The sequence below is a fragment of the Vanacampus margaritifer genome, chromosome 11 (genome assembly GCF_051991255.1).
Source record: "Vanacampus margaritifer isolate UIUO_Vmar chromosome 11, RoL_Vmar_1.0, whole genome shotgun sequence".
Lineage (NCBI taxonomy): Eukaryota > Metazoa > Chordata > Actinopteri > Syngnathiformes > Syngnathidae > Vanacampus > Vanacampus margaritifer.
The window spans coordinates 15,001,237-15,028,810 of NC_135442.1; the positions used below are offsets into that span (position 1 = coordinate 15,001,237).

A 27,574-nucleotide genomic window follows, 5' to 3' on the forward strand; every position below is an offset into this window, starting at 1 on the left:
ATACTTTTAACTTACGTGGAAATTTTTTTTTAAACTAGAAATAGTTCAAATGAATTTTTTAGAGTCGTCAATGGCAGTGAATGAGTTAAGTTCACACTGAGCTGTAGTCTGTTCAAATAGTTACCACAATCATAAGGACTGTTTATAATAATAGGGCTCCACACCAGGCAACTCAATCCTTTTGGTGTCTATGGTAGGGAGAAAGCAAATGAATCAACACTGCCGCACATGCACATTGGCCTCATCTATCCGAGGACCCCCCCCCCCCCCGTAATTTACTCCATATTGACTCCCCATTTGCCATCCTATTACTATCATCATCAAGTCCATCCAGATTCAGATGATTTTATTGTATGAGCTTGGAAAAGTGTTGGTGCCTATTTTAGCTGACTAGTAGGTAGGGCACGTTTAAACAAGCAAGTTTTCTCTGCCCATGTTTCATCCAGCAGCACTAAGCACCTTCTCCTTTCCCCCAGTTGCTCCAGTAACTCCGCTCAAAGGCTTAGATTAAACAGGATTAGCGCGTTCAAAGATCTTCTCTCCCGCAGCCATCTGCCCATCTACCTTTTGAGCTAGGAAGTGTCTATGAGCACCATGCCACCGCCTCGCCGTTGTCTCTGCGGGAAAACAAGTGCTCGCTCGCTCCCAAAGTTGTGACCTCCTTCTGCACCGGGAGACTTTAAAGGATTTAAAATGTCCATCTTGTGGAGATGTCTTTTATTTAGTTTAGTGCTCACGTTTTGGGACCCGAGGACAGGTACGTATGACTTCATTGTGGGATTTCCTCCAAAAGTCCAGCCTGAGGTATTCTTTGTGTGTCCGCCAGACGCCACTCCGGAAGGGTCCTCCATGGGTCCGCTGGAGGCGCCGCTTGGCGACCGAGCGGCGCCGTTCCGGCGCGTTGTCAGTGTGTCCGACGTCACGGTGTCCCGAGGGAGTCGCGTGGCTCTGTTCAGACGCAAACGCAACATCCTGTTCCCCAGCGGAGTCAAGCTGTGCGCGCAGGAAAGCGCCAAGCAGGTGGTCGCAAACCACCTCAGTTTCTTCCATCTCAGAGGTAAGTCCGACTTACTTCTGTAAATATCTCCCAAAATGTCCCGTTGTGGTTGTTTTTTTGTCCCAAAAAGCCAGGGAGCAACAAAAACGTGCCTGTTGAGTTCATGTATTTGAAGCTTACTAAATGGAATTATTTTGAGATTTGCAGAATTTGCGTGTGACATCACACGTAACAGGGAGTTGAACTGAATTCTCAACTTGATTGGTCAAATTTTGAAACGTCTTTAAACGATCGGTTTTAGAATGAGGACTTGCTTTAGATTTCGAAACGTGCTTCTCGTACCACATCCTTGTCCGGTCCGCTCTCTTGTATTGATTTTGGTGCTTCCTCACGTGTCTAGTGTGCCAGGAGACGGTGTGGGAGGCTTTCAAAATCTTCTGGGACCGCCTCCCCGAGCAGGAAGAGTACCAGAGCTGGATGAACCAGTGCCAGGAAGGAGTGGTGACGGCGCGAGACATCGGCACCTACTTCAGCCAATCGGAGGAGCATCAGGGGGTGGTCAAAAAGGTGTGTGGACGTTAAGGTCACGTGATCGCGGGAAAGTCAAGTCACAAAGAAGGAACGAAACTAATTCACCAAGAATGAACAAACTAGAACATGAAAGTAGACCAAATTGACAATATAAGAGGAGAACTTACTAAATAATGAACAACTAACTAACAAATGAATGAATGAAGTACGAATCAAGTAATGAATGAAGCGAACCTGGTTAAAATCAGCCATTTTAAATTGAAAAGAAAACATTTCCTGGCTGTAGAAACGGCGAACGCAAACGTGTACTCTTCGGTTCAATAGATATATTTCAAATAAGTGAATGTTAGGTTTTGTAAAGTGCTTTGGACACCGTCTGGTCTAGATAAAGCGCTACATAACTTAGTGCACTTAATTTACCATTTAGCATTTTGATCAAATTAGATTTTTCATTTGTTGGCCTGTGACATGTTTTTTTGGGTGTGTGGGGGGGGGTGTGTACATGAAGTAACCATTCGATTTAGGATTTAGTGAGTCTGAGCTCACAAACTAACTAAACTAATGAAACTAAAAAGTTAACCTTGTAGAATATCACTTTAGTAAATATTCTAACATAAAATGTACTTAAGTTTCAAAAGTAGGTTTCTTCTATTAAATGTACATACTTAAAGTCATTTAAAACTGTGAGTGGTTCAGAGTTTTGATTATGATTTTATTTTTATTTAGTTAACAGCAGTGTAGTGTGAAGTTAGTGATCAAAGTTAGCTAGCACACGTTAGCTGAGCCATCACATTAGCCATTTGCCTAAACAAGCTCATGATAACTAAAAGAACGTTAATGTTTTGACTTACATTTGCCACCTTATTTTAGTTTAACTTGCAATATTTCTCTCCTGGGTAGCTTCAGTGTTATAACATTTCTTTAATGTAGACTAACGTGTACCTTCGCTCATTACATTTTCCAAGTAGCCTGCCTGACACTGGCAATAGTGGTGCATTTAAAAATAGTAACAGTCTGCCTGTATATCCGTCACATGATATTAGCAAAGATTTTGTTATGAATAATTAAGCCAGTTTATTATCACCTTTAATCATGTGCAACTGATGTACATGATCAAATTTCTGACTTTTTTTTTTCTGTACAGGTAGCATGTTGCATTGTTACAACAGTTTAAGTAACTGATATTTGACCAACAAACTGCAGCAACACCTGTAGACAGACAGTCTAACAATTCTAACAAAACCTATGCAAAAAATGACTAATAATATTACTAGACCTTACAGAGTCCCTTACAGTAGTTGATGAATTAATCATGATTTATTTTCTATTGATGTTATTTTTGTCTAGTGCGCAGCGGCTAACGTGAGCACATTAGCATCCACTGTACGTCTCCTTGGAGGTCCCCTTGACCTCCGTCAATCCTTTTGGGCGCTTGAGATTGACACAGAGTGCAACAACAACAAACTCAGCAGGAGGAGGCTAATGCTTGTTAACCTTTCCTTGTTCTTCTTCATACTTGCAGAAAATGGCGGCGCCCGGCTTGAAGAGGTAAATCCAATCAATGGTGTTCGCCAGCATGAAAACATTGCCTGTTGACTTCATTGATTTCTTTTGTTTTTAATTGCCTCCCCCTCCGATAATGTGTAGTGAACCCACCAGGTCCGGACACCATACATGCAGGTAAGGTCACCTGACTTCTTCAAATCTTGGTCGCCGTGTCTCAGTCAATCGTCGTTTAAATCAACACGTTATAAAAATTGCATATGCATACTAGTGAGGATGCAATTTATCTTATGTTACAGGTAAACCTTTATTATTATTATTATTATTATTATTATTATGTAAAGTCCTTTCCAAAAGTATTGGAGCGGCAAGGTCAATTCCCTTGTTTTTGTTGAACAATGAAGACTTTTGTGTTTCAGAGCTAAAGATAAAATATAAGACAAAAACTTGAAATGCTTTGACTGCAGCCTCTTTCAGTTCTTATTTGTTTCTCCCTTCAGTCTCCTCTTCATGAGGTAAAATGTAGGCTCTATTGGGTTCAGGCCTGGTGATTGACTTGGCCAATCTAAGACCTTCTACTTTTTCCTGATGAATTCCTTTCTCGTGTTGGCGGTGTGTTTTGGGTGATTGTCTTGCTACATAATGAAGCTTCTCCCAATTAGATGCTTTTTTTCCCCCTGTAAATTGCCATCTTTCCATAAAATCATGTCATTAAAAACAATTGATAACAGCACATTTCTGTAATTTTAAGCATTAGCATTCATGATACAACATATACTTACTATATTTCTAAATAATTTAATTGTTTTAAAATGTGCTAATTTTTCTAATTAAACATTAAAAACAGACTGAAAATAAGGAAAAATCTGTATTTTAATTATGGAAAAAAAATATTTTTATGATAAGTAAGTAAGAATAATTTTTTGCTATTTCACAGTATTTACCACATTAAAATTACGTTGCGTACCTACAGTTTAGTAAATAAACTCTTCTTAGCCACTTCACTCAAAAAAAAACCTAAAAAAAAGTTATTCAAAACATTAGAGCCAATCTAAAATTTCTGGTGGTTATTTTTATATCAAAATCTATTTATATTACTACTAATATTTATTTTACTCTTACTAGTACTAGTAATTCCATAGCTACAGTATATCCATATTCTATTGTTTTTTATTTTTAGCACTCCGGCTCCCGATGTGACGATCACCACCAAGGCCTCTGCCAAAGGTGAGCATCCCTTCCACCAAAAATGCATACTTTATAATTATGAAATTATCCTGTTAATTGTATTGATTAATTCAGAATATTATATCTCAATCATTCAGAAGACATTGGAGAGACAGAAAAAGTGGAGGAAGCAGCTGTCATTGTGCCAGAAATGGAGGTGAGTCCATGCTCTATACATGAATATTGGCAGCGTACGACAGTGCGGGTTTGATTCCCGGTCAGTGCACCAATACCTAACCACTGCCCATGCTCAGATAAAAATGGACGCGTTGCGCCAGGAAGGGCTTAACAACTATTCCGAGCAGAATCATGCGAGAGACTCGCCGTGGCGACCCGTGGCAGAGAAAAGCTGAAATTCATTTCTTCTGCTTATTCATTCATGTGCTTGATTTTTCTTCACCGCAATTCCACAGCTGGACAACGACATTCCTGTGGAGCCGTTATCTGCGGGCGTATTGGAGCAGGTGGTGGAACTGAGCATCCTCCTCACGGGAGTCATGTACAACGATGAGTTGGGCGACCCCCACTCGCTGCACTATCAGACGCTCAGCAGACAGCTTGCTCAGAAGGTCTTACACACGCACGCACGCACACACACACACACACACGCACACACACACACACACACACACACACACACAGTTTAGTAAAGATTTGGAAAGCCAGGTGTAATATATGTACAGGTATATATTATATTAAAAAAAAAGCCTGTACAGTATGTACACTTCTTTAAAAATGAACATTTTATAATGAACACATTGGGAAAAATATTTTGAGATGTAATGTATGTCAATCATAGGTGGCAAATCCAGGTCCAGAAAGTAAAAACCCCGCCACAGTTTGGCTTTAGCCCGTGGTGCTAGCTAGCTCCCTAGCTAGCTCCCATGGTGCTCTTTTACCTGCTACGGAGCTAGCTAGCACCACGGGCTAAAGCCAAACTGTGGTGGGGTTTTTACTTTCTGGACCTGGATTTGCCACCTTTGATGTCAGCAATAAAAATAATACACAGTATATATATATATATATATATATTATTATTATTATTTTTTTTGTTAAACCGCTAAACCTTCCTTCCCGTTAATGCTAATGTTTTTTTGACTGTGGTGGTAGTTTTCGCACAATCGTTTCTATTATTTATTTCCTCTCACCATCATGTAACAAAAATACACAGTACTGTACCTAATGAAATGTCCAGTGTCAAAACATCACAACAAAGTGTATTTGTGTAGATTGAGGACGCTCTGTCGGGACTTCCCGGTTTCAAGAGCGTGTCAGTGATGGACTTCAGGTGAGTTTTCTCTCACGTGGCTTAATCCTACCTCATCCCATTTGTGTCGGATCCACTTGATGTTTACTGCCAGATACGCCGTGCATAAGTGACGCTCCTTTAAAATGGCGTTTCCCTTGTTTTTATGGAGGCCTCACAAGGATCTGCAAGGGTGAGTCAGCCTTCTCTCACCTTGAACTGTGGCTAAAAAAACAGTAGTTCCTTAAGCTTGTAGATCCTCATCAGTGTGTGTGTGTGTGTGTGTGTGTGTGTGTACGTGCTTATTTGGTGTGTGTGTAGCTGGGAGAGTGGGCACGTGTTTCCCGCGTCTCACTCGCCGCTTGTGCTAATGGTCTTAGCAGGATTCAGTCACCTGTTAAAGTGGATCAGCGGCGAGGCCGGAGGGGGCGGTGAGAATGATTATTAGCGCTTTAGCACCTGAAGATGATGACTTAAGAAAAGAAAAGATGCTCAGATGTTCATTTTCAGTAGTCTGTTCCAGGGTCAAACTGTGGCCATCCTCGAACCTTTATCGTCTCTACTGGTGTAAGTTAACAGTTAAAACAAGTGCTGAAAGAAGTTGAACCATTCTAAAGTTGTTTCTTAACCCAGTCCTCATTCTGCTTACTCATCCCCAGACAAAAATGCTAACATTTGCAAAAGTGTCTCAATATTATATGCTATATCCCAGAAAAAAAGATGCTACTCAGTCAAACTGTAGCTAGCACTAGTAGCTAATGTTAGCAGTGGCGGCATAAATCCACCGTCTCACAGCTAAATGTCTTCTAGCAGCTACTAATACCTTAGTTATTGTTATACTCCATCTTAAGGCAAACAATATGATACTTGAGTACAATATTGTGTTTTTATACATAACAGCAGTAACGGATAAATAGGCTTGGCCATGTCATTGTCATGTGCTCGTATTGGTGAGTATCATGGTCTATGTAGTTCACAATGTTGTGTTCAGCTGAACTAAAGTAGTAATGTTTTTTTATTTTATTTATGGAGATGTTGAAAAATATTTGCTGGTATGATTGATTTATATGCAAGATAACCACTGCCAAATAATTCCTAATTAAAATTAAACTGCTCTAATAAACTAAGCACCAGAAGGTGCTATAACGTCACCAATGGAATCGAACCGTTTCTCACGTTTTTATGTTCTGCTTTTAGTATCGTGACATGACGACGACGATATTGTGGCAATTTTTATATTGCGATATCACAATATTGCCATTATGGTTATGGTTACATCCTTACTAGTGTCTCAGCTAACGATTCGCTAGCCAGTCAATCTGCGGGTGGTGCTAGCAGCTAACATTAGCAATGGTACTAAGTGGAACCTTGGCTCGTGAATGCCACAACACTTTCCAAGAAGTATTGCCTTTGTTTACGCACCATGCTTCGGTTCACACAAACAATCTCAAAGTACAGATCATTCCATTCATCTCAATGGAAAACTGTATTGTTTACATTTGTATTTGGAATATCAGAATGAATTAAGTTTGTGAACCACTCAATTCATTTTCATCCAGTGAAATGTAGGATTAAAAAAAGCGATGATGTGATTGCATGTTGATTAGGTGCATCCAATTAAATACATTTGCGCAATCATCACCATTAGCCAGTTCCCTTCTTTGAATCACACACCAGGTGTGCTGACAAAACATTTATTCACCGTGATGATGTCACCAAGACCATGTGACTGTGAGGAGGGGCAGAAGAAAAGAGTAAATCAATGTCTCCACTGTGTGCAAAGTAGGTCAGAGTGGACAACTCGCAGTAGTCATCCTTGGCTGATAGATGACTTTTTCCTCTCCGAAGCCTCTTTGGACGTGTCCCGCACCATTAGCAAAATATTGATCGTTGTGCTGACTCGGCCTATAGCGCCTCCCGGGCAGGAGTCGACTGGCCGAGTCATCCGTCATGGCTGGGCGATGAACAACTCTTTTAACAGCCTTTAGCGTCACATGATGAGACACCTCACTGTCATACACGCTCTTTGTTTCAGCAGGAAGCCAATTATTCTGGATGTTTCTGGGTCAGGGTTCTTGATTGACCGGTTGTACCAAAAAACTCCTGAAATTTACGATGGCCAGTCTGCCCCTTGTGGTTAAAGCCAAAGTGTATGATCTTTAGCCCCATCTAGTGGTGAACTAATCAATTCAATCTAAAAACTCACTATTGATTTCAATAAGCAAAAATAATATCACATTAACGTACATTAAATAAATAAATAAATAAATATATATATATATGTATAATCGTAGGTAGTAATCACTAATTATATTACAAGAGGCTGCCATGTTTCGTCGCCATCTTGCTGCTACATCGAGTGTCGGACCCAGTGGGTCGACCATCGCTTACCTTCCACAGCTGTGGCCTTCGGGCTCTTGTCACTTTAGCTTCCCACTAGCTGCTCTTGTTAGCCACTCCAGCCTATGCTTCGGCTAAATGTGACTCGCTCGGTCTTTTTGTGTCACTCACCGGGCTTCACACAGGCTGCCAAGTTGCCGTCGCTCGTCAAGATGCGCGTTTGCTCACGCTAAATAAGAATTGGTGGTAGACTTGCAAAGTGTGGTCTGTCTGAGCCACCATAGTGTGCGTGCTTGTAAATTACATTTCAGCTGCATTCTATGCTATAGTGACATCTAGTAGTCACTTATTACACACTGTGCCTTTAACTCATTTGCTCCGGAAAACGTATAAATACGTTCTATTTTAAGTATGATCATGCTCCCAAAAACGTACTTATACATTTTTTATGTTTCTTTGTTTTTTATGCTAGAGAAGGCATTGAAGAGAATGCTTGAAGCAATGGTAGTTATTACAAAAACGGCCAGCAGGTGGCACAGAGTATAACAGATCAACCAGGGCCATGTTGCAAAAAACTCTTTTCCCCACTGTTTTAAACAGATTTGTGAATAATGATGAAATTTGGCTATATTCTAATGCTATTTGCTGCAAAACGGACAGATAGCAATAGCGTGAGCAAAGGGGGTTGCTTCAGTGAAAATAGCTGGGAGTGAATGAGTTAAAAGGGGAAGTCAGAATGTCATGTTTAGACTAGTGATGTCACACATAACATTATTTTAAAGAAATGTTTGAGGTTGACTTCCCCTATAACTTACTAGGGTACGTCAGTTAGATTCCCCAAGCACTGCCGGGGTGATGTGAGCAAGGCGCATACCCGTCAACTGCTCAGAGCGCAATCCCCTGCATGTCAACAAGAACTTATGTGTAAATCGAATTTCCGGGAACTAACAGAAAGTCTGTTGTCCACCCAGGCTGGACGGCATCGTGGTGGACTACGCCGTCACCCTGGCGGTGGACGACGCCGGCATCAGCAGTGACCAACTGGACTACCTTACCCTACAGTCCAACCAGGTGGAGAACTCGTACCGCGAGGTCAAAGAGCACCCGACGCTGGTCTACGCCATCAGCGAGCTCAAGACCTTCGTGACGGAGGACCTCCTGAAGGACGCCCTGGAGAGCGGTAAGACGCGCCTGTATTATAACAGCGGCTACTTGTGAAGGCGCTTGCTCCGCCGTCCAACGCAAACTTTGGCGTGTCACCCGACACTCGGCAGACGCTGCAGCGACATGACGACACGACGCTTTTGCCACTTGAGAAAACATTCTGAAGCACACTCATCTGTTTCTTGTTTGTCTGCTCTCGTCGTCAGAGAGGACAGAAGCAAAATAGAAAAGAAAAGTGGGCCATATTTAATGAACAAATAACAGCGGCAGGTTTTCGGGACGGCGTAACCCGACTGCGCTGCGGTTTGGGTCCTTGTCACCGACTGTGCCGCAAAGCCATGAGGACAAGAAATGGGAGACGCTGGGGATTTTGACTTGGCTTTTGTTTTGGCCGTGGGAAGATGTGGAGAGATTGCACACATCTGCTCGTTAAGTAGGTTAAAGCCTCTACTGCTGCACCTGAAACTTAATGGCATGGCTTTGTCAACTGATGACCTTTTCAGATATCTTGCAGGTGTTTAGTCAGGAAGGTAAACGCTGTCAGATTGAAACATGTTGCACGAGTTCGGAGTTTGCCGTTCCAGCCTCATTTTTGTATTCATGATGGTGTTTCTCTCCTGCTTCCACAGTGTCCGAGACCCCCGAGACCGTCCACATTGCAGGAGAAACCTCGGTGAGTCCGGATCGGCACAAGCACAATAACCGTGACACAGATGTGATTAGCCCACTTTTAATCGTATCCGTCCATTTCCTATAACGCTTATCCTGTTGAGGGTCACGGGTGCGTCACGTATGTCAGGTATTAGCAATCAGTACGGCTCCCAAGAAAGTGAAATGTGCAAGTAATTGTGCTATTAAGAAGTGATGATAAAGCCGGGACTTTTGGCCATCAAACACTAGTTTTTTCCATTGTTTTATGTGTAACATCGGTCACAATGAGTGTGTAACATTGTTTAAGTCTATGCGGTTTGTCGTTTGCAAATTCTTCAAAAATCATATGAATTTTACATTGTCGTGACATAGACCGTACCCTCATTATTCAAGTACCTGCCCACTTAATTACACTTCTTTTTATAGCTTTATATTTTTCCTGATTAACTCATTCACTCCCATTTTCACTGAAGCAACCCCCTTCGCTCCCGGCTGTTTGACTGGATTTTGACAGATTTTGCAAGGCCTACAGAATATTGTGTTCTATTGCTAAAAAAACATGAAACCTACCAAAAGAAAGATTAGAGTCTCTTCTTTCATCGGTTAAAAAAAAGTTTTCATTTTGCAGCAATTAGCATTAGAATATAGCCAAGTTTAATCATTATTCACAAATCTGTTTTAAACTTTGGGGAAAACGGCTTGTTTGCAACTTGGTCTGGATAATTCTCTTATACTCTGCTGTCACCTGCTGGTTGTTTTTGTAATAACTACCATTAATTTAACCGTTCTCTGCAGTTTAGAGGCTGCATCAAAGCCTTCTGTATGCTCTAGCATAAAAAAACAAAACATAAAAATGTATAAATGCATCTTTGCGTCACTGGTAATATTTAAAATAGAACGTATTTATATGTTTTTGGGTGCAAATGAGTTAAAAATGTTAATGCTTTTAGTGAGCTTGAATGGAAAATAGCATTTCCATTAATTTCAAATTATGAGTTTGGTCATTTTAAAATGAATTAAACTCAAATTTAAAGGCTCCACTGTATTCCAAAATACAAAATAAAATAGGATTTTATTCTTTGCTGTATGTGTATTGTGACTGAAGCTAGCTAGCAGTTAGCAGCAGCTCACCAGGTGTAACAGGGATGAGCGCACCAAGGCGAAGGATGAAGCGGATTAGTTTGTTTATTGTTGTAATAATCTGCTGCTATTCTGGGGTCAAGCGATACCATCTAACGTCTGACTTGACTTGTGCGGCGGAGCCCTTCGGGGCTGCTCTAAATAACGTCTGGTGGTTGACTTAATTGAAAGCCACAATTCCGTGAAGTGAAAAAATAAATGCCGGGAAGTAAATAAAAGCTGAAAGCAAATCCTTGATTCGGCTGATTGCAGTGCTTTTTCAGACATTCTTTGGAAAATATCATTTCGTTACTATATTGATGGCGGCATCGTGTTCCATAAACTTTGGCCCGGGCACAAAAACAGATTCACTTAGTGGAACGCTAAAAGGAGCCCTGATGGAAACGCAGATACACAAACAAAAACGGACACGCTATATAGGAAGAATCGTCCATAACTCGCCTACCAGCAAAGCTTTCTAGTGTTTCTAATACTGCACTCCTCGTACTTACGCATGTTTGACACATCGTCTCAACAGTTTTGGTGCGGCTCATCTTCATTAATTTGAATTAATAGCAAAAGCAGAGCTCCAAATGTTTGACTCTCGTGGATGAAGCCAGAATTGTGTCAGCATTAACTTTTACTTAATACAACCAATTAAAACATTGCCAACATATTACAAGCATTTTAATGTGTTTGCAGATAAATTATTATAATGAAAGCCAGTGGGTAATTCCAGTTAAGCTTTTAAGCGAGCATGTTGAACCCATTTTGTGTCGACACTCACAGGGTTGAATTACGGGAGTACGCACATACACACGGCAACTTTCATGTTACATTCATTGCTTTCAATTTCTCTGGAATTTCTTCCTGAAAATTACCATATAGGTCTTGACTTGAAACAGATGTCGCAAGCCCACTACAACCTTGAACGGGCTTGCTGGTTTTAAACAATGAATCATGTTTGTGATGCAGAACGAACCGGCGGAGGTTCTCATCCCGGACGACGTCATGGATGACGTCAAGAGAGACCAGTTGCTGCCTGAAAGCGCTGAAGGAGACACGGTGGAGCCATCTGAAAGCGACATTGTTGTTCTGGAGGAGAGTGTTGAGATACCCGCCCCTGCTGTGGTTGTGACATCTGCACCAGAAACTGGCAGTGAGTTTTTATTGTCAAACCACGTTTTGAATCTCCATGGAGAAATCTTAACCATGTTTTGAACATTTTCTATGAACTAGTTTGGGCATGGTTAATAGTAGCTGGTCAGTTAGAGTTAGTGTTATAATAAGGTTAATCCAAACCATGGGTCAGCCACCTTTACTGTCAAAAGAGCCATTTTAGGCCAAAGAAATAACAAAAAAATCTGTCTGGAGCCAAAAAACGATGAACGAAACAGTTGTTAGTGCTAGTCTAATGCAGTGACCATAACAAAATTAATATAATAAATATGCAGCATCCAATACTTTGAGATTCATTTTCTTTTACCTTTTTTTTCTCCGCTTTTTGATTTTTTTGGTGACATTTTTCATACTTGGTTTATCATACACAAACTTTTCAGCCTTTCTGTCATATTCCTGACATTTTTATCAATGTTATGGTCATATTTTGGTAATTTTCTGCCTCTCTTCTTCCAGTTTTTGGTCATTTTATGGCTATTTTGAGGGGGGGGGAATTCTGCCTTTTTTTGCTATCAATTAAAATTTGGGGGGTCAATTTTGTGGACATTTTATGGTAATTTTCTGGATTTCTTCTTTGGTTTTGGGATATTTAATAGTTACATTGTAAACTTTTTTTTTGCCTTTAAAAAAAAAATTCAGGCTTTTTTGGCAATTCTAAAGACATTTTATGGTCATTTTCAGACGTTTGTTTTTGGACATTTTATGGTTACTTTGAGCATTTTCTTTTTGTGCCTTTTAATTGAATTATCTGACGTTTTTGGCAAATTCATGACATTTTATGGTAATTGTCTGTTTTCCTCTTTCTTTTTAAACATCTTTTATCACTTTTTTGGCATTTTTAGTAATTTAAAAAAACATTTTTTATTTACTTTTCGTCTCTCTTTTTCTGTCAATTAAATTTTTTGAGACATTTTTTGAATATTTAGTTTTCTTTTTTTTTTTATCTAAATAATTAATTTAAAGAATATTTTATCTAAAAAATTTATATTAATAACTAATATTTTTTAAGAAGCCACAGCCATGTGGCTTCAGAGCCGCAGTCTGCAGATCCGTGACCTAAACCATTGCTAGTCGCTCACTGGTTGAACATATTCAGTTTTCAGTCTAACAGCATTATGTCAACTAGGCCAAGGATTCCGTGAGCAAGGGGCTTCTTTAAATTTGCAAAAAACGATCCCATCTTTTCATTCCTAACGCACCAGTTTCACTAAATTTCTTGTTTAGGCATCCAGGAAGAGGATCTGCTTCTGGAGAACACCGTACAGACTACTGCTGCAGACAAACCCGCCGACGAAGACCAGCGGGAGCCTCCCCCCTCAGAGGATCAAGATGGCGCCACGTTGCCTGAACCACCAGTGGTGGTGGAGGCCTCAGGCACAGGTGACGTGGACAACCTGCTGTGGCCAGATACAACTCCGGCGACAGAAGGCACTGAAGACGTGGTTGTTCTGGAAGAGGAACATCTGGACAATGGGGTCGACACTGAAGACCTCCTCGTGAGCGAAACCGCAGAGGATGACTTTGTTCCTGATGTAGTGAGTGAAGCAGTTGAGGAAGGAGACTCAAAACATCTTGAGGAACCTTTAGTTGAAGAAGCTGTCATGGAAGAAGCAACAGAGAGTGACGGGCAAACTCCTGAAGGAGCACCAGGCTCAGTTCCGGCGTCTCTTGAAGAACCTCCAGAAGTTTCCGAAATCGCAAGTGACGACGTCGCAGACGACGACATCCTGCTGGTCAACAAGGATGCACCTGAATCATCGGTCAGCGTTCCTTTAAGCCCCGCCCAACCAACTGCAATGTCCGCCGAGAAGGAGTCCCCCTTCACGCGTGTAGCTGATGTCAATATAGCTGTTGAGGGCCATCCTGACATTGACGTGCCTTCACTCGTGGAGGTAAGCCTGAATATGGCGCAGGAGGTAAGAAGGTTGACGCTGACTCACAAGAAACTACCCTTGTTCCTTAGATCCACAACAATGGTGAAAATGATTCTCCCATCGATGACCTCGCTTATGACATCTTCCATTACGGCTTGACCAACCACACGGAAGAAGGCAGCACAGGGTTCCCGTTCAGCGTATCACAAGGCACCGATCCGGCCAGCATTGCCATGCCGGCCAACCCGGGTCGAGCACTCATGGTGTTCTTCAGCCTGAGGGTGACCAACATGATTTTCTCTGAGGATCTCTTCAACAAGAGTTCCGCTGAGTACAAAGCACTGGAGCAACGCTTCCTAGAACTGGTACACCTAAAACAAACAATCACTTATGCTAATTTACATTTTCACTAACACGTGTACAACTTCGTCCTGCAGCTTGTTCCCTACCTCCAGTCCAACCTAACCAACTTTGAGAACTTGGAGATCCTGAACTTCCGCAATGGAAGCATTGTAGTCAACAGCCGGATGAAGTTCGGCAAGCCCGTGGCTCAGGGCGTCACCACCACCGTCTATCTGATCCTGGAGGACTTCTGCAACACGGCCTACCAGACCATGAACCTGGCCATCGATAAGTACTCCCTGGATGTCGAGTCAGGTTGGTGTTTTACTGTGAGATTATGGGTAAGATCTTAAGTGTAATAGATGTCCGATATAATAATAAAAAGGTTAAATATGAGTATTTCCTCAAGGGAGACGGTGTGACAACTCTGTCAGAGAGTTGTTGTTTTTTGCGGTAGTGCAAAGATTCCCAAACAGGGGGTGTGGATGAGTGTAATGACAATGATTGATTATTTTTTTTCACGGCAAGACTGTTCCATCCATTTTCTATACTGCTTATTCTCATGTTGGTCACGCGTGAGTTGGAACTCCATCTGGAATCCCATCTGACTTTGGGCGAGAGCCAGCCAATCACCGAGCCCAAAGTCCAAACAAACAAACATTGACACTCACGTTCACTTCTAAGGATAGTTTTAGAGGCTTCCAAGAACCTAACATGCATGGTTTTGGAATGTGGGAGGAAGCACGGCGAGAACATGCAAATTAGACACAGGAAGTCAAACCTTGAGAACTGTAATGTGGATGTGCCAACCACTATACCACCACCCCGCCACCCACAACATAAAGAAGGTAAATATAGAAGAAATATGACAGAAGTTATTAAAGAGGGTGCGAGTCAGTTTTTTTTTTTTTTTTGGTAGTAAGAGCAGGGATTCTCGTTAAACATCACGACTATTAGGAGAGCGCGGCATACAAGTCTTACCTCGACCCATTGACAGCGAGAATGGCCGATGTAGTACAACGTCACAACAAATAAACAAATCCGAATAAGGGTTTCAGATAATGGCTGGATCACAGAAGTGTTTTTGGTGAAATTAATAGTCCACTGTAACCTGTACACGTGGCTTACATTTTTTTGGGCAAGGGCTAAGTAGTGACATCAAACATGACATCATGAGTGGGTCGACTAACTCCTCACTGAACATCAAAGGCTACCGCCATGCCCATGAAGTCACCCTGGAAAATAATGTCTTCACGTAACATGAGACCATGAGTCAGTTTCTAATATTCCATCCCCAAAAACGGTCACTCATGTTTTGTTTGCAATGCAGACTGTCAAAGTCTTTCTAAATCAAATGCTTTGCACACTTCTGAGGTTGCAAAAAACATGACTAAGGTCTTTTTTTTCCTGTTCATATGTTCCTCTGTAGCAATAAAGTTCAAACACATGTCGGCTTTCTTTTATTGCTCCCTTGTTGATACAACCAACATAGCTTATGTGCTTATTATTGAGACAGAAAGACATCTTGCTCTCGTAGGAACAGATGACAACGGTTAAGAATCATCTTTACAGTTTTGTTGCAGCTATAGCCATAATGTTAACTTAGCCACTATTATATATGTTATCAGTGCTGTTAGCATTAGCAGTTGTTATGAACATCCTAAACACAATTTGTCAACTTAGCATTAGCTAGCATTTTCATACCGTTACCATTATATGCCAAGTAGTACCCCAACAAAAAGGGGCTATACAGGTCAAATGTTTTGGGAGCCTTAGTCACTCTTGTATTTGTTTTATGTTCTGCCAGCATTAGCAGTTGTTACAAACATCCCAAACACAATTTGGCAACGTAGCATTAGCTAGCATTTTCACACTGTTACCATTAGTATGCCAAGTACACCAACAAAAGGGGGCTATACAGGTCAGATGGAGCCTTAGCCACGCTTGTATTTGTTATCTGCGATGCTAGCATTAGCAGTTGTTACGAACATCTTAAACACAATTTGTCAACTTGGCATTAGCTAGCATTTTCATACTGTTTCCATTACTACGCCAAATAGTAGCCTACCCCAACAAAAAGGGGATATACAGGTTTGGAGCTTTAGCCACTCTTGTATTTGTTATATGTGCTGTGCTGATAGCAGTTCTTACAAACATCCTAAACACGATTTTTCAACTTAGCATTAGTTAGCATTTTCATACTGTTGCCATTATTATGCCAAGTAGTACCCCAACAAAAAGGGGCTATAGAGGTCAGATGTTTTGGGAGCCTTAATTAGCCACTCTTTTATTTGTTATCTGTGCGGCTAGCATTAGCAGTTGTTACGAACATCCTAAACACAATTTCTCAACTCAGCATTAGCTAGCATTTTCATACTGTTACCATTATTATTCCAAGTACCCCAACAAAAAAGGGCCTATACAGGTCAGATGGAGCCTTAGCCACGCTTGTATTTGTTATCTGCGCTGCTAGCATTAGCAGTTGTTACGAACATCTTAAACACAATTTGTCAATTTAGCATTAGCTAGCATTTTTATACTGTTTCCATTACTATGCCAAGTAGTAGCCTGTTGGGCAAAAAGGGGCTATACAGGTTTGGAGTCTTAGCCACTCTTGTATTTGTTATATATGCTGTGGTGCTAGCATTGGCAGTTGGTACGAAAATTCTAAACACAATTTGTCAACTTTGCATTTTCATACTGTAGCCATTACTATGCCAAGTAGTACCCCAACAAAAAGGGGCTGTTCAGGTCAGATGTTTTGGGAGCCTTAATTAGCCACTCTTGTATTTGTTATCTGTGCTGCTAGCATTAGCAGTTGTTACGAACATCTTAAACACAATTTGTCAACTTAGCATTAGCTAGCATTTTTATACTGTTTCCATTACTATGCCAAGTAGTACTCTGTTGGGCAAAACATGATCAGCATACAAAATGTCTTATGAACTGCGACCAGCGCCCCAACATGATTGCTAAAAAGCGAAACTATTCCCCTTCTTATTAAAGTGCTGATACCACATGTGTACTAAATGTGTTTTTGATCTGCTTTGACACTTACTGCACAATAACATTCCTGTGGTTCTGCGACTTGCAGGCGACCAGGCTGACCCGTGCAAGTTCCAGGCATGTAACGAGTACGCCCAGTGCAAGGTGAACAAGTGGTCGGGCGAGGCCGAGTGCGTGTGCAACGCCGGCTACTTCAGCGTGGACGGTCTGCCTTGTCAGAGCATCTGCGATCTACGCAGCGACTTTTGCCTCAATGACGGCAAGTGTGACATCATCCCCGGCCAAGGAGCCATCTGCAGGTGGGTGGAGATTAGGGGGAAATGATCCATGTGTGTGTGTGTGTGGGTCAGGCGAGCGCGTCTGCCGGGTTTCGAGGCTTAAATCACAGCAGGCACGTCTTGTCTTTTGCATTGAAACGTATGAGAGGAAAACAGAACGCCTCCTGCTGCTTTTATATTTGCTCAAGAGTCCAATGTCCCTCCGTCCAAATCTTCCAATTCATACTGAGAAAGCATTAAAATTATATACAACATAATATATTTGAGTTCTCAAAACACTGTGTTACTTTTTCCACACACAATGACGACTTATACAACTGTGGACTTGCTTTAACCCTTCATAGAACACTTATTATACGGTATATGCTTATAATATAACCCCATTGTGTCTAATTTTCCTTAAATAGTGGCTATCCTTTAAAGCACGTCAGGAAATGGTGCATCATTCACTTAAGAAAAATAAACGCCTCCCACAAATAGATAGCATATACTGTAAGTATCCATTCCTACACGGGCATTAATTAGTTACATTTCATAACCTGGGCATAAAAAAAAGAAAACATTTAATAAAATGAGGAAAATATTACTAAATTAAAAACAAATTATTAACCAATAAAACAGTAAAATTTGACCTGGCAATACAATATGTCAAAAAACCTGCACCTATAATCATTACAATGACAACTTATAATACCATGAGATTTTCTAAGAAGAGAAATGCTTGAAGTAAGTGAAATGGTCTTAGACTTAAACTACCTGCTATGATAAAATATTATAAGAATATTTTGTATGTAATATAGACTCTGTTGCTGCTTAAAATTGCAGCACCTACAGAGGCATGTAATCGGTTTCTGAGATGAAACTAAGTTTGGAGTCTTGCCATATTAACTTGCACAGTATTAAAAATGATGACATGAAATCACATCTGCCTTTTAGTGCGACGCGTGGCATCCATTTTGATTGCATGTCAATATCTGCTTAGCATTGTTTGTTGGGATTATAATTATGAGAAAGAATACTGTGCCTCCGGTATCTTTTTAGCCCTATTTTTTTCATTGTCCTAGATCGTCTTGTTGTTTTATTATACCCATGCATGAGGTTAACCCTGATAAAGAGGGCATTTGGAACATGCGGTTGTTGTGCTCACTGCGGTTTCACCCAAATAATTATGAACAGACACGCTGGAGGCTGTAAGTCAAACAAACCTTTTGTTTCATCATAAAGTACTTATGGGTACTGTTTAAAGTAAACAAATGATGGTGGATCTCATGTTTTCAACGTTTACTGCCACGCCAATAAAACATAAATCAACCCAACGTACATATTGTAAAATGTTAAAACTATACCTTTTGAGCACAAGTAACAAGCATATGGCAGTTAACCAGCCGGTGGCTAGCGTGAGAAGCTAACATAACTGTATACATTCCCCACACAATGCTATGTATCAGATAGCTCAAAATACATGACACTGATCACACAAGATATAATTCAAAGTCTTTGGTTCACAAATGCTTGCTCAGGACTGGTTGACAGTTCTATCAATTCTATATATTATAAAAACAAAATGGACGTACACTGCCCTTCCCAGGTGTCGTGTTGGAGAAAACTGGTGGTACAGAGGAGAGCACTGCGAGGAGTACGTCTCGGAGCCTTTGGTGGTCGGCATCGCGGTGGCCTCAGTGGCAGGATTCCTCTTGGTGGCGTCTGGAGTCATCTTCTTCCTCGCCAGGACCTTACGGGATCAGTACGACAAGGATGAGTCCGAGGACCCATTACGGTAAGGGAACTTTTTCATATACACCTGAACTAGCCTAGCCTGAACTCACATTTTGCTAGATTGTACAATGCCTAAGCATCATTCATTCTTTTAAATGTCATATTTTCTTGATAAGGTACATGTAAGTCTTCATGAAGTGTTTTGGAGGTTTCAGAGAAAGCAGTTTATTTTCAAGTGATGTGCTACAACCATGAAGGAAGTGAACCTTAGACCCTTACTGGGTTTTAGAAGTATACCGTTATAACCGCGCTGGGATCCAGGAAGTGAACTGTTCCAGATTTGGAAGAGTCCAGGAAGTGTACTGTTTCAATCATGCTGGGTCCAAGAAAGGGAAATTGTTCCAATAATGCTTTGGAATTGTCACCATGCCAAGGCCAATAAAATGTACCATTCTTGATTATATGGTATGATATGCCCAAACTAGTCCAACAGTATCTTTTAGTGGCTTAACATTCTTAAGTACAGCTTACTTAGTGTGGGTGTGCTATAAATGCTTAAAATGGAAGACTTTCATACCTTCAAATAATATTTCCTAAAGAATCAATGGTTATTTTGTTTAAGGGGTCAAATGATGAGTGGACACTTCTCATGGCTGAACTGGCAGTTGGCCCCTCAACTTTAGTCATCACACAATCCTTCACTTACCTCTTGATTCATTATCCTTTTTTTTGGCAGTCACACAAAAGGAGGACACGTTCTTTACCCTCGATCCACAAGTGATTTGATTATCTACTCTGATAGGACGGTGATTTGCAGTATTAAGGCAATCGTCCTTGTGATAGTCTGGAGTGTGGTTTAGGCTTAGAGGAATTATTCTACATTATTAAGGGGTATTAAAGGTACATTTATTGCAGGCCATTCTGTTGACTTCTTGTTTCTCGGACTACTTCCAGACCAACTGCTTGATTAAGTCCGTAACACAGTTTGATTACCGTGTTCACACCTGACCAAGGCAGTGGACTGTTAAAGCTACGATAGGGCCAAAACAAGGGGATACTGTGCTATGGCCAAAGAACTGTATGATGCTAGGGCGATAGAAGTGTATCACTATGCCTGTTCTGGGTCCAAGAAAAGTAAGTTCCAATAATGCTTCGGCCAAGCAAGTGCACCAATCCAACAGTGCAAGAGCCAAGGAGGTGTCCGATTACAGTCCTTCTCTGGACGATTGAGTGTACTGTTACAACTGTTCTTGGGCCAGGGAATCGTACCTTTACAACAGTCTAGGGCCAAAGTACTGGAAGTGTACTGTTATGATACACACGGATAGAAAATGAACTTCAGTTCCAAAATATGCCTGTGTGAAAGAAGCCAACCCAAGCCCCTGCGTCACGATTTTCCACAGGCGCGCAGAGAGCATTCCGTCGCTGGACAGGGCGACCAAGTACAACCCCATGTACGAGAGCGAGGCCACCACCGGCTACAGCCACTACTACCGCCGCTACCCCGAGGCTCCCGTCTACAGCAGCGCCAGCGCCGAGGCCTCCACCGACTTCAGCAGCGAAGAGATCCGACACATCTACGAGAACAGCGAACTGACCAAGGAGGTGGGTCGCCGTGCGGTATCACACTTGTGCTCAGTGTAAACTTTTATCTGTGTGTGATGATCTGTGTGTTCCTTTCCGACAGGAAATTCAAGACAGGATACGCATCATCGAGCTCTACGCCAAGGACCGGCAGTTTGCAGATTTCGTGCGGCAGCATCAAGCGTAAACAAACACCACACACTTGTTCACCCTCCATTCCTCATAAAAGCCTCGCAAATGCATCCACGTGTTTATATTGCAAGTGATTCTCAAGTGCGTGTTTTTTTGCAGTGTTCTGGATACCCGAAGAGAAAGTTCTTCTGCGCACACATGAAAAAAGAAAAGAAGGTATTTCTAGTAAAATTGTCTCCTCTGAAAATCTAAATGAAAAGTATGCCTTTCTGTAACCCTGAATAAAAGACATCATCGTGTGATGAAAATACAAGATAATTCAAAAATAAAAAGGTGGCAGTCCAATGAAAAGCATGTATTGTCACCACATAAAGCCCGCCATCTAGTTTGCTAAGTCAGAAAGTGGTGTTGCAGAATGAAGAGGGTGTAATGTGCCAGGCCACCACATGGCTGTGAGACGAGTGTTTGTATTGCGGTTCTTACAAGGATTTTGTAGCTCCAGCAGTGCCAAGGTTAGTCGCCTTCTGGCTGCAACTTTGCATTTCGAGGACATTTACAATGCGCCTCCGACTCTCTACAAAACAGAACAATTGTGGCCCTCGGGCAGATTGCATTCTTGTGAATACAAAATTAGACCTTCCCCAAGGCCGAAGGATCCTAATTCTGTCTGACTCGTTTGATTGGAAAAATGACATTCTGTGAGATACTCTTCCAACCCAGTACATTCTGTGCTTTTTGAAATGTGTCAACTACCACATAAGGCGAGCTTTTTCCCCCCACTTTTGGGTCACTGCCCCGTTTGGCCTCAATGCAAGCAGAGTAACGGTAAAAAAAAAAAAACATCCCTCTGATCATGGCCCATGACTAACTAACAGCCAGTCTATACAAACCTAACCAATTAACTAAAACCAACTGGCCAACTACCAACCAACCAAAACAAAACAACCAACTGACAAAAAAATAACCAATGACCAACCAATCAACCAGCCAACCAACTAAAATCAACTAAAAGCTAATCAGCAAAGTAACAACCAACTAAACCAAGCGACCCTAGCCAACTAATCCAAACAAATGGGCTGACCAATAAACCAGTCATATTTAAGCAACCTTATTCTATCACTATTCAACCAACCAACCAACATTAAGCAAACAGCCAACCAAGACCAAAAATTAAGCAAGCAAGGAAGCAGCCAATCAACCAACTATTTAGGCAACCCTAACCAACAAGCTGGCTAACTAATCAATCAACCCTAATTAAGCAACCCCCAATTAAAACAAACTAACTAAAAGCTTCTGAAGGCGGCAGTTGACGTTGCAACTAGTCAAAATAAAATGAAAGGGTGATTTAACTAACTAAATTAAGCAGCCAATCACCCAAATAAATATTAAGTTACTAACCAACTAATGGTAGCAATTTGACCTGTATTTCCTTGTTCACAGAACAAGCCCTGCATATTCCGGAATGCCTGGTCTGAGCAATCGAAGACGAGCCGTCACGCAACTTCACCTCTTTCCACGTCTGCATCCGTCACCGCATGAGAAGCGGCTGCAGGCTGTCCCTTTTTCCCTCCTCCTTCCTCTGTGCCTCCATGGAAAATGTACTTAAACTTGAATATTGTCAAGCTGATGATGATGAAAAACGTCAAGAATTGCTCATGTAGCCACAGCAACATAAAGTAGCTAATACAGAGGTGGGCATCGAGGGCCGGAGTCCTGCAGGTTTTGCATGTTGTCCTTCTCCAACACAGCTGATATATGATCAACTCATCAGCAAGCTCTGCATAAGCCTGATAATGATCCTGTTGATTGGAATCAGCTTGTGTTGGAAGTGAGAAACCTCCAAAACCTGCAGGACTCCGGCCCTCGAGGACCAAGATTGCCCACCTCTGAGCTAATAGAATAGTAAAGTGACACTTGTCTCCGTGTTCGTAACGCTCCAAAAGAGCCGAGAGATGCAGTTAGCTGCTATTTAGTGGATGGTGCTATTGCTCGTTGTTGGTGTTTTATCGATGTTTTCAATGTAGCCAACTAGCATGAAAGTGACACGTTGGGATAAACTCTTGTCTAATGGAGTACTTTGCGTCAAGGTGGCCAAATATTCACTTTTGTGGAAAAGCTTTTCTCGACATTTCAAGGCTCCACCGAATCACTTGCGTGGACATGTTTGGACGTGGCGAGGCGGACGGCGAAGGCAGAAAGCGCAAACCCCGTTTAGCGGCAGCATCCAGAAATAAGTGAAAACACATTTTGCCCAGGGAGAATGTTGTGAACAAATGGTGGGCTTTCATATGTCACTGCTGAAGAACGAGGGGAAAGCGACAAAAACACTTGAAGGTTAGCAGCAATTCCTTCTTAATGCGACTACCAGTTTGGCCCCGTCATTGTGTTTTCTTTGGTTCTGCGCTCACATTCCACCCTTGGACGTGTTATTCTCCATCAGTGTTCTCCCGCTGAGCAGTAAATCGTGGCTGTCCCACTTCGTTACCATGTTTAGCTCGCTTTAGAAAACTACAAACACGCACACATACCTGATGAACACCATGCCTTTTGCAGTCACTCACTTTTTACAGTGGTAAAGTCCAACCAGGTTGTACAATTTGGAACTTGACACAATATTTTATAGTCAGCATTGTTTTTAAATTAATTTATTATACAGGTTGCCAGTACGGTCAGACTATTTCTATTGCCTGTAAGGATTCTAAAAGTGATTTTTGGCCACTTTCGATGTTCAGTTATGCATTTAAAAAAATAAATAAAAAAATTAACATTTCAAGCAAAGGCCAACATAGACAAACTTTCACTCCTGCACAGTTGCGCACACCGTCTTATGTAAATATAACCGTTGAAAATATCAGTTCAGATGTATCTCCCAAATGTGTTCCTTTTTATACTCTTCATCTAATCATGTGTTTCCATACTGCGCAGCTGCTTCAACGCCATGTACAAAAACCAAAGCCATGTGTGCAAAATAAAATGCTTTGTAACAGATCAGACTTTCTATGTGACACTTTGTCTTGATGCACTCTGCCGGGTTGAGGAATTAGCAGCTAAACCCAGAGAGCGGATTAGCCTCAGGGGTGCGGATTAGCGGCCCCGCCTGCGAGCCGCCGCTAATCGGCCTACGTCACACACGCACACGTGTCGAAATTTAACAAGTGGCGCAAGCGTGCGGGTGTGTTGATGTTGGGAGGGACAAACGGACGCAGATGCTCGCATTTGTTTACTTTGGTGAACTCAGCGATGGCGTCGGTGTACCACTCCAAGATTTCTTCGATATTCCAAAATATATTTTCAAATTATTTTGTCGGACCCCTATGTATCGTTCAAGCCCCCTTTAGCACCGGGAGAGAAAATATCCTGGAGCCGTGCCTGGTGGCAACGGAGCAGGACAGTATAAAATGTCGATGTTGGATGAAAAGCAGCAGGCAGAAAAAGATTCCAAAAAAAAAAAAAAGAAGCAGGGACTAGTGTGGAAATGACAAATGAATGGCATCTTTGAGTTAAGAAGTGTAATACCCATAATGTGTCTACAGGGGCCGCCATTTTGTCTCATGGTTCTTTGCGTGTTTTTTTTACTGGCCCGTTTGTTGCCTATTAACAATAAAATTGAAACACAGTCATCAAAAGGTTATGAGAAAAAGTTATAATGTTAAACTATATGACATAATTAAAAAATAAAATAAAAATGAAGCAAAAGTTGAATGTTATGAGGTATCAATTTTATAAATTTTTCATTAAAAAAGAAAGAAAGTACACATTGTTTTTCATTAAAAATATATAAGGTATCACACAATTGAACTATTTATTTTTTAAGTTGAATGTTACAAAACACGCTATTTTTTTTTTAATTAAAAAGATTTTGATATCACAAAAGCGTTTTGCTTAGTCATCAATACCAAGAAGCTGAGACGGTTTGCACGGTTTGTTTTGCTGCTTAGCATGTTGTTGACATACAGGATATTAAATTAGTTTTAGCTCGCTTCACATAAACACAAGTGGAAATGGGCCCCCTACTTTCTTCCATTTTTCTGTTTGTGGCCCTGAGTGGAAAAGGTTTAGACATCCCTGGCATGTTGGACATTATAGATACTCGACAACAATATCTTTGTGTTTGCTTGGAAGACATAGAGTGAATCCACTAAGGTACGAGTAGAACACAATCCATAAGAAATAGGTAAAATTAGGCAACGTTTAAAGTAAAAAAAGTATCCTCACATTCTTAAAATGGAAACTACTACTGCCATATTGAAACACTCTTTAGCCACTTTTAACGAGCAAATAATGCAAAAAGCCTATCAATTATTAGTTGGTTTTACTGTTTTTACATTTTACTATTAGTGGTTAAAACCTATTTTACATTCCTATGATCATTACTTCAAACAGTGCCTGGGCTGTACAGTTCATTTTGGTTTCATCTTGGCATTCCATTATTTCCTTGGTTGCAAATACAAAAAAAATCAGATATGGATCACTGATCAGCATTTTTCGTCATGCAAGTCAAACACAGTACATAGGAATGCGTTAAACAAGAAAACACTTGCTTAACTTTTAACAACGGACGACAAGTGCATCTCATTTTTTAGCTTTATTAAAATTATAAGCAACACTTTAATATCTTTTACACTTAAAAACTTTTGTCTCCTAATTTTTATGGTGGCATTATTTACAATGGGGAAAATTGATTGCAAAAGACTAAATCTGATAGCAATTTTTATGGCCACACGTATATAAAAACATGTTAACCTCTTTATGAATACAAACATTTTAAAATGAAAATACAATTTTATACATTTTAAACAATCACAACTAACGAAAAAGGATGAGTGTGTATAACCTAGTTTCAAAAAAAAAAAAATATATATATATATATTTTTAATTTCAATTATTTCAGTATCAGTGGTTAACTTATTTCTACTCTTAAAAATAGCCCGTATGGTTTGCCATGTTCCAAATTGTATGATCTCTGGGGTGTTTGAATTGGAAGGAAAAGCATTAATGATAAAGTAGATGGATTTTAGAATCTCTCTCCAAATTGTTCTGATCCTGTTTACATGCTAGTAGAGTCAGAGCCATTGATAGAGTTTGGCCAACTCAGTTTCAGCAAGGTAACAAGATGGCGTCCATATGTCATGTGAGCAACAGTTGACCAATCACATCATAGAGTACTACGCTGTGGCCAACTCAGTTTCAGCAGGGTAACAACTCAGTGTCTATATGTGGTACGCTGTGATTGGTCACATGACATATGGACGCCATCTTGTTACCCTGCTGAAACCGAGTTGGACAAACTCTCTCTATCAACGGCTCTGAGTAGAATGAAACAACGGCACCTCTGCTGGTTGCAGCCATGTAGTGCACTCCTTTCTGCGATTAATCAGCAATCGATCCCACACCATCGGCAAGGTTGTAATCCGCACTTTTATCCGGATCTGTGCTGATGAGCGGCAGTCAAAAGTTCACCGGGTGGAAAGAAACCATCCTGATAAGATATCTGGTGCTTGTTCCTATACTCAAACAACAACAAGGTCATATGAAGAGACTCAGAACTGATTTCAACAAGCTGCTCCGAGCTGCTCTGCCGCAAAGGTACGGAAAGTTGTGATGAAACGCAGAAAGCGCGTCCACAATTAAGCGAGGCCTTGGACGCGTCCAAATAAAAAGTGCCCTGAGGGACTCCTCCATATTGTACTGATGAGCCTTTTCAGGTGAAGCAAAAGTTCACTTCCAATGCGCACGATCAGCACTTACGGGGGCTGTTATTTCTGTTTGTTAACTGGATGAGCTAACTCTTCAAAATCCTCCTGGCACTCCGGTGGCGGCGGCGGAGGAAAATGAGACCGCAAGAGAGGTCCATGCATCAACTTGACTGAAGGCCTCATCAATCTCCCGACGTGCATTTTTAATTCGCCATCGACAAGCGTTTAAAGGGCACCCGTGTTTGAAATGCGAGAGCCGGTATCCGTGGCAACCGGGGCGAAATAAAATATGCGCCATCATAACCAATGGGTCGGGGATGGTTTGGCTTTGCGGTCGCGCTTCACTTGACAGTAATGATAGCCTGCAGGGGGATACGGTGGACGTCTCAATGAGCCCGCATGCAGACGCTCTCGTTAAGTGTCTCATAAAGCCAGCATGAGTTATGAGCGTGTGATGTAGATGAAAAACACACACAAGGATGCGTGAAGACGCTGATTAGTCGTGATGCACCAGTGAAGTGAAAATATTGAGTTGCATCTCCACAATACAAAGATGAACTTTGTTACTTTACTGGTTGATTGGTTTAAAAAGTACTTTAAAGAAAGTAAAAGAACTTTGCTAATCGTTTGATTTTAAAAGTAACTCATTTATATTACAAGTATCTTAATTCGTTACATTCAGCAGATGCCGACAACAACGCCTCAATATAAAAATGGCAACTAGTTTTGCCAAGACTTTATTGGAAGTATTTTTAGCCGTAATGTTTAAGAATAAAGTTTACTTTAGAAATAAAATAGGCTTTTTTTGTTTTTCTTTTTTAAAAATAATGAGTGTTTTTGGATTTCACTTAAAATAAATAGGTTTCTTGTCTATTTAAAAACATAGGTTACATGTTTATTTTTATATAAAAATACAAAATAAAGACTTTTTCTTATCGGAGCGCACTGCAATCAGTTTGTCACGTTTAAAAAAAAAAAATTGGGGGGTA

General features: G+C 41.0%; 1 protein-coding gene and 1 long non-coding RNA gene across 5 annotated transcripts in view; one reads left to right on the forward strand and one right to left on the reverse strand.

Annotated features, from left to right (window-relative positions):
• On the forward strand, positions 1-23,877 carry impg2a (interphotoreceptor matrix proteoglycan 2a). Of its 4 annotated transcripts, none has more exons than XM_077580396.1 (22): positions 2-757; positions 827-1,057; positions 1,398-1,564; positions 3,051-3,076; positions 3,176-3,208; positions 4,212-4,258; positions 4,360-4,415; positions 4,672-4,827; positions 5,488-5,546; positions 5,677-5,697; positions 8,816-9,024; positions 9,638-9,681; positions 11,754-11,937; positions 13,182-13,849; positions 13,921-14,196; positions 14,269-14,488; positions 17,268-17,478; positions 19,046-19,234; positions 20,577-20,778; positions 20,861-20,940; positions 21,049-21,105; positions 22,330-23,877. In XM_077580396.1, the coding sequence occupies exons 1-21, from the start codon at positions 694-696 to the stop codon at positions 21,089-21,091; spliced, it is 3,186 nt and encodes a 1,061-aa protein (XP_077436522.1). In that variant the 5' UTR covers positions 2-693; the 3' UTR covers positions 21,092-21,105; positions 22,330-23,877. The 4 variants fall into 4 exon arrangements, with proteins under 4 accessions (XP_077436520.1, XP_077436522.1, XP_077436521.1 ...); XM_077580395.1 differs by having other exon boundaries at positions 3-757; positions 4,357-4,415; XM_077580394.1 differs by having other exon boundaries at positions 1-1,057; positions 4,357-4,415.
• Positions 18,724-27,574, reverse strand: part of LOC144060660 (uncharacterized) — a 21,686-nt gene continuing 12,835 nt past the window's right edge. Inside the window, exon 2 of the long non-coding RNA XR_013295970.1 lies at positions 18,724-19,189. This is a non-coding gene — a long non-coding RNA (uncharacterized LOC144060660). The remainder of the gene's footprint in view (positions 19,190-27,574) is intronic.

Coding starts and splice junctions, on each gene's coding strand:
- impg2a (XM_077580394.1), top strand. CDS start 694: ATGTCCATCTTGTGGAGATGTCTTTTATTTAGTTTAGTGCTCACGTTT. Junction 3,077..3,175: donor GCGGCGCCCGGCTTGAAGAG/GTAAATCCAATC, acceptor GATAATGTGTAG/TGAACCCACCAGGTCCGGAC. Junction 3,209..4,211: donor TCCGGACACCATACATGCAG/GTAAGGTCACCT, acceptor TTTTATTTTTAG/CACTCCGGCTCCCGATGTGA.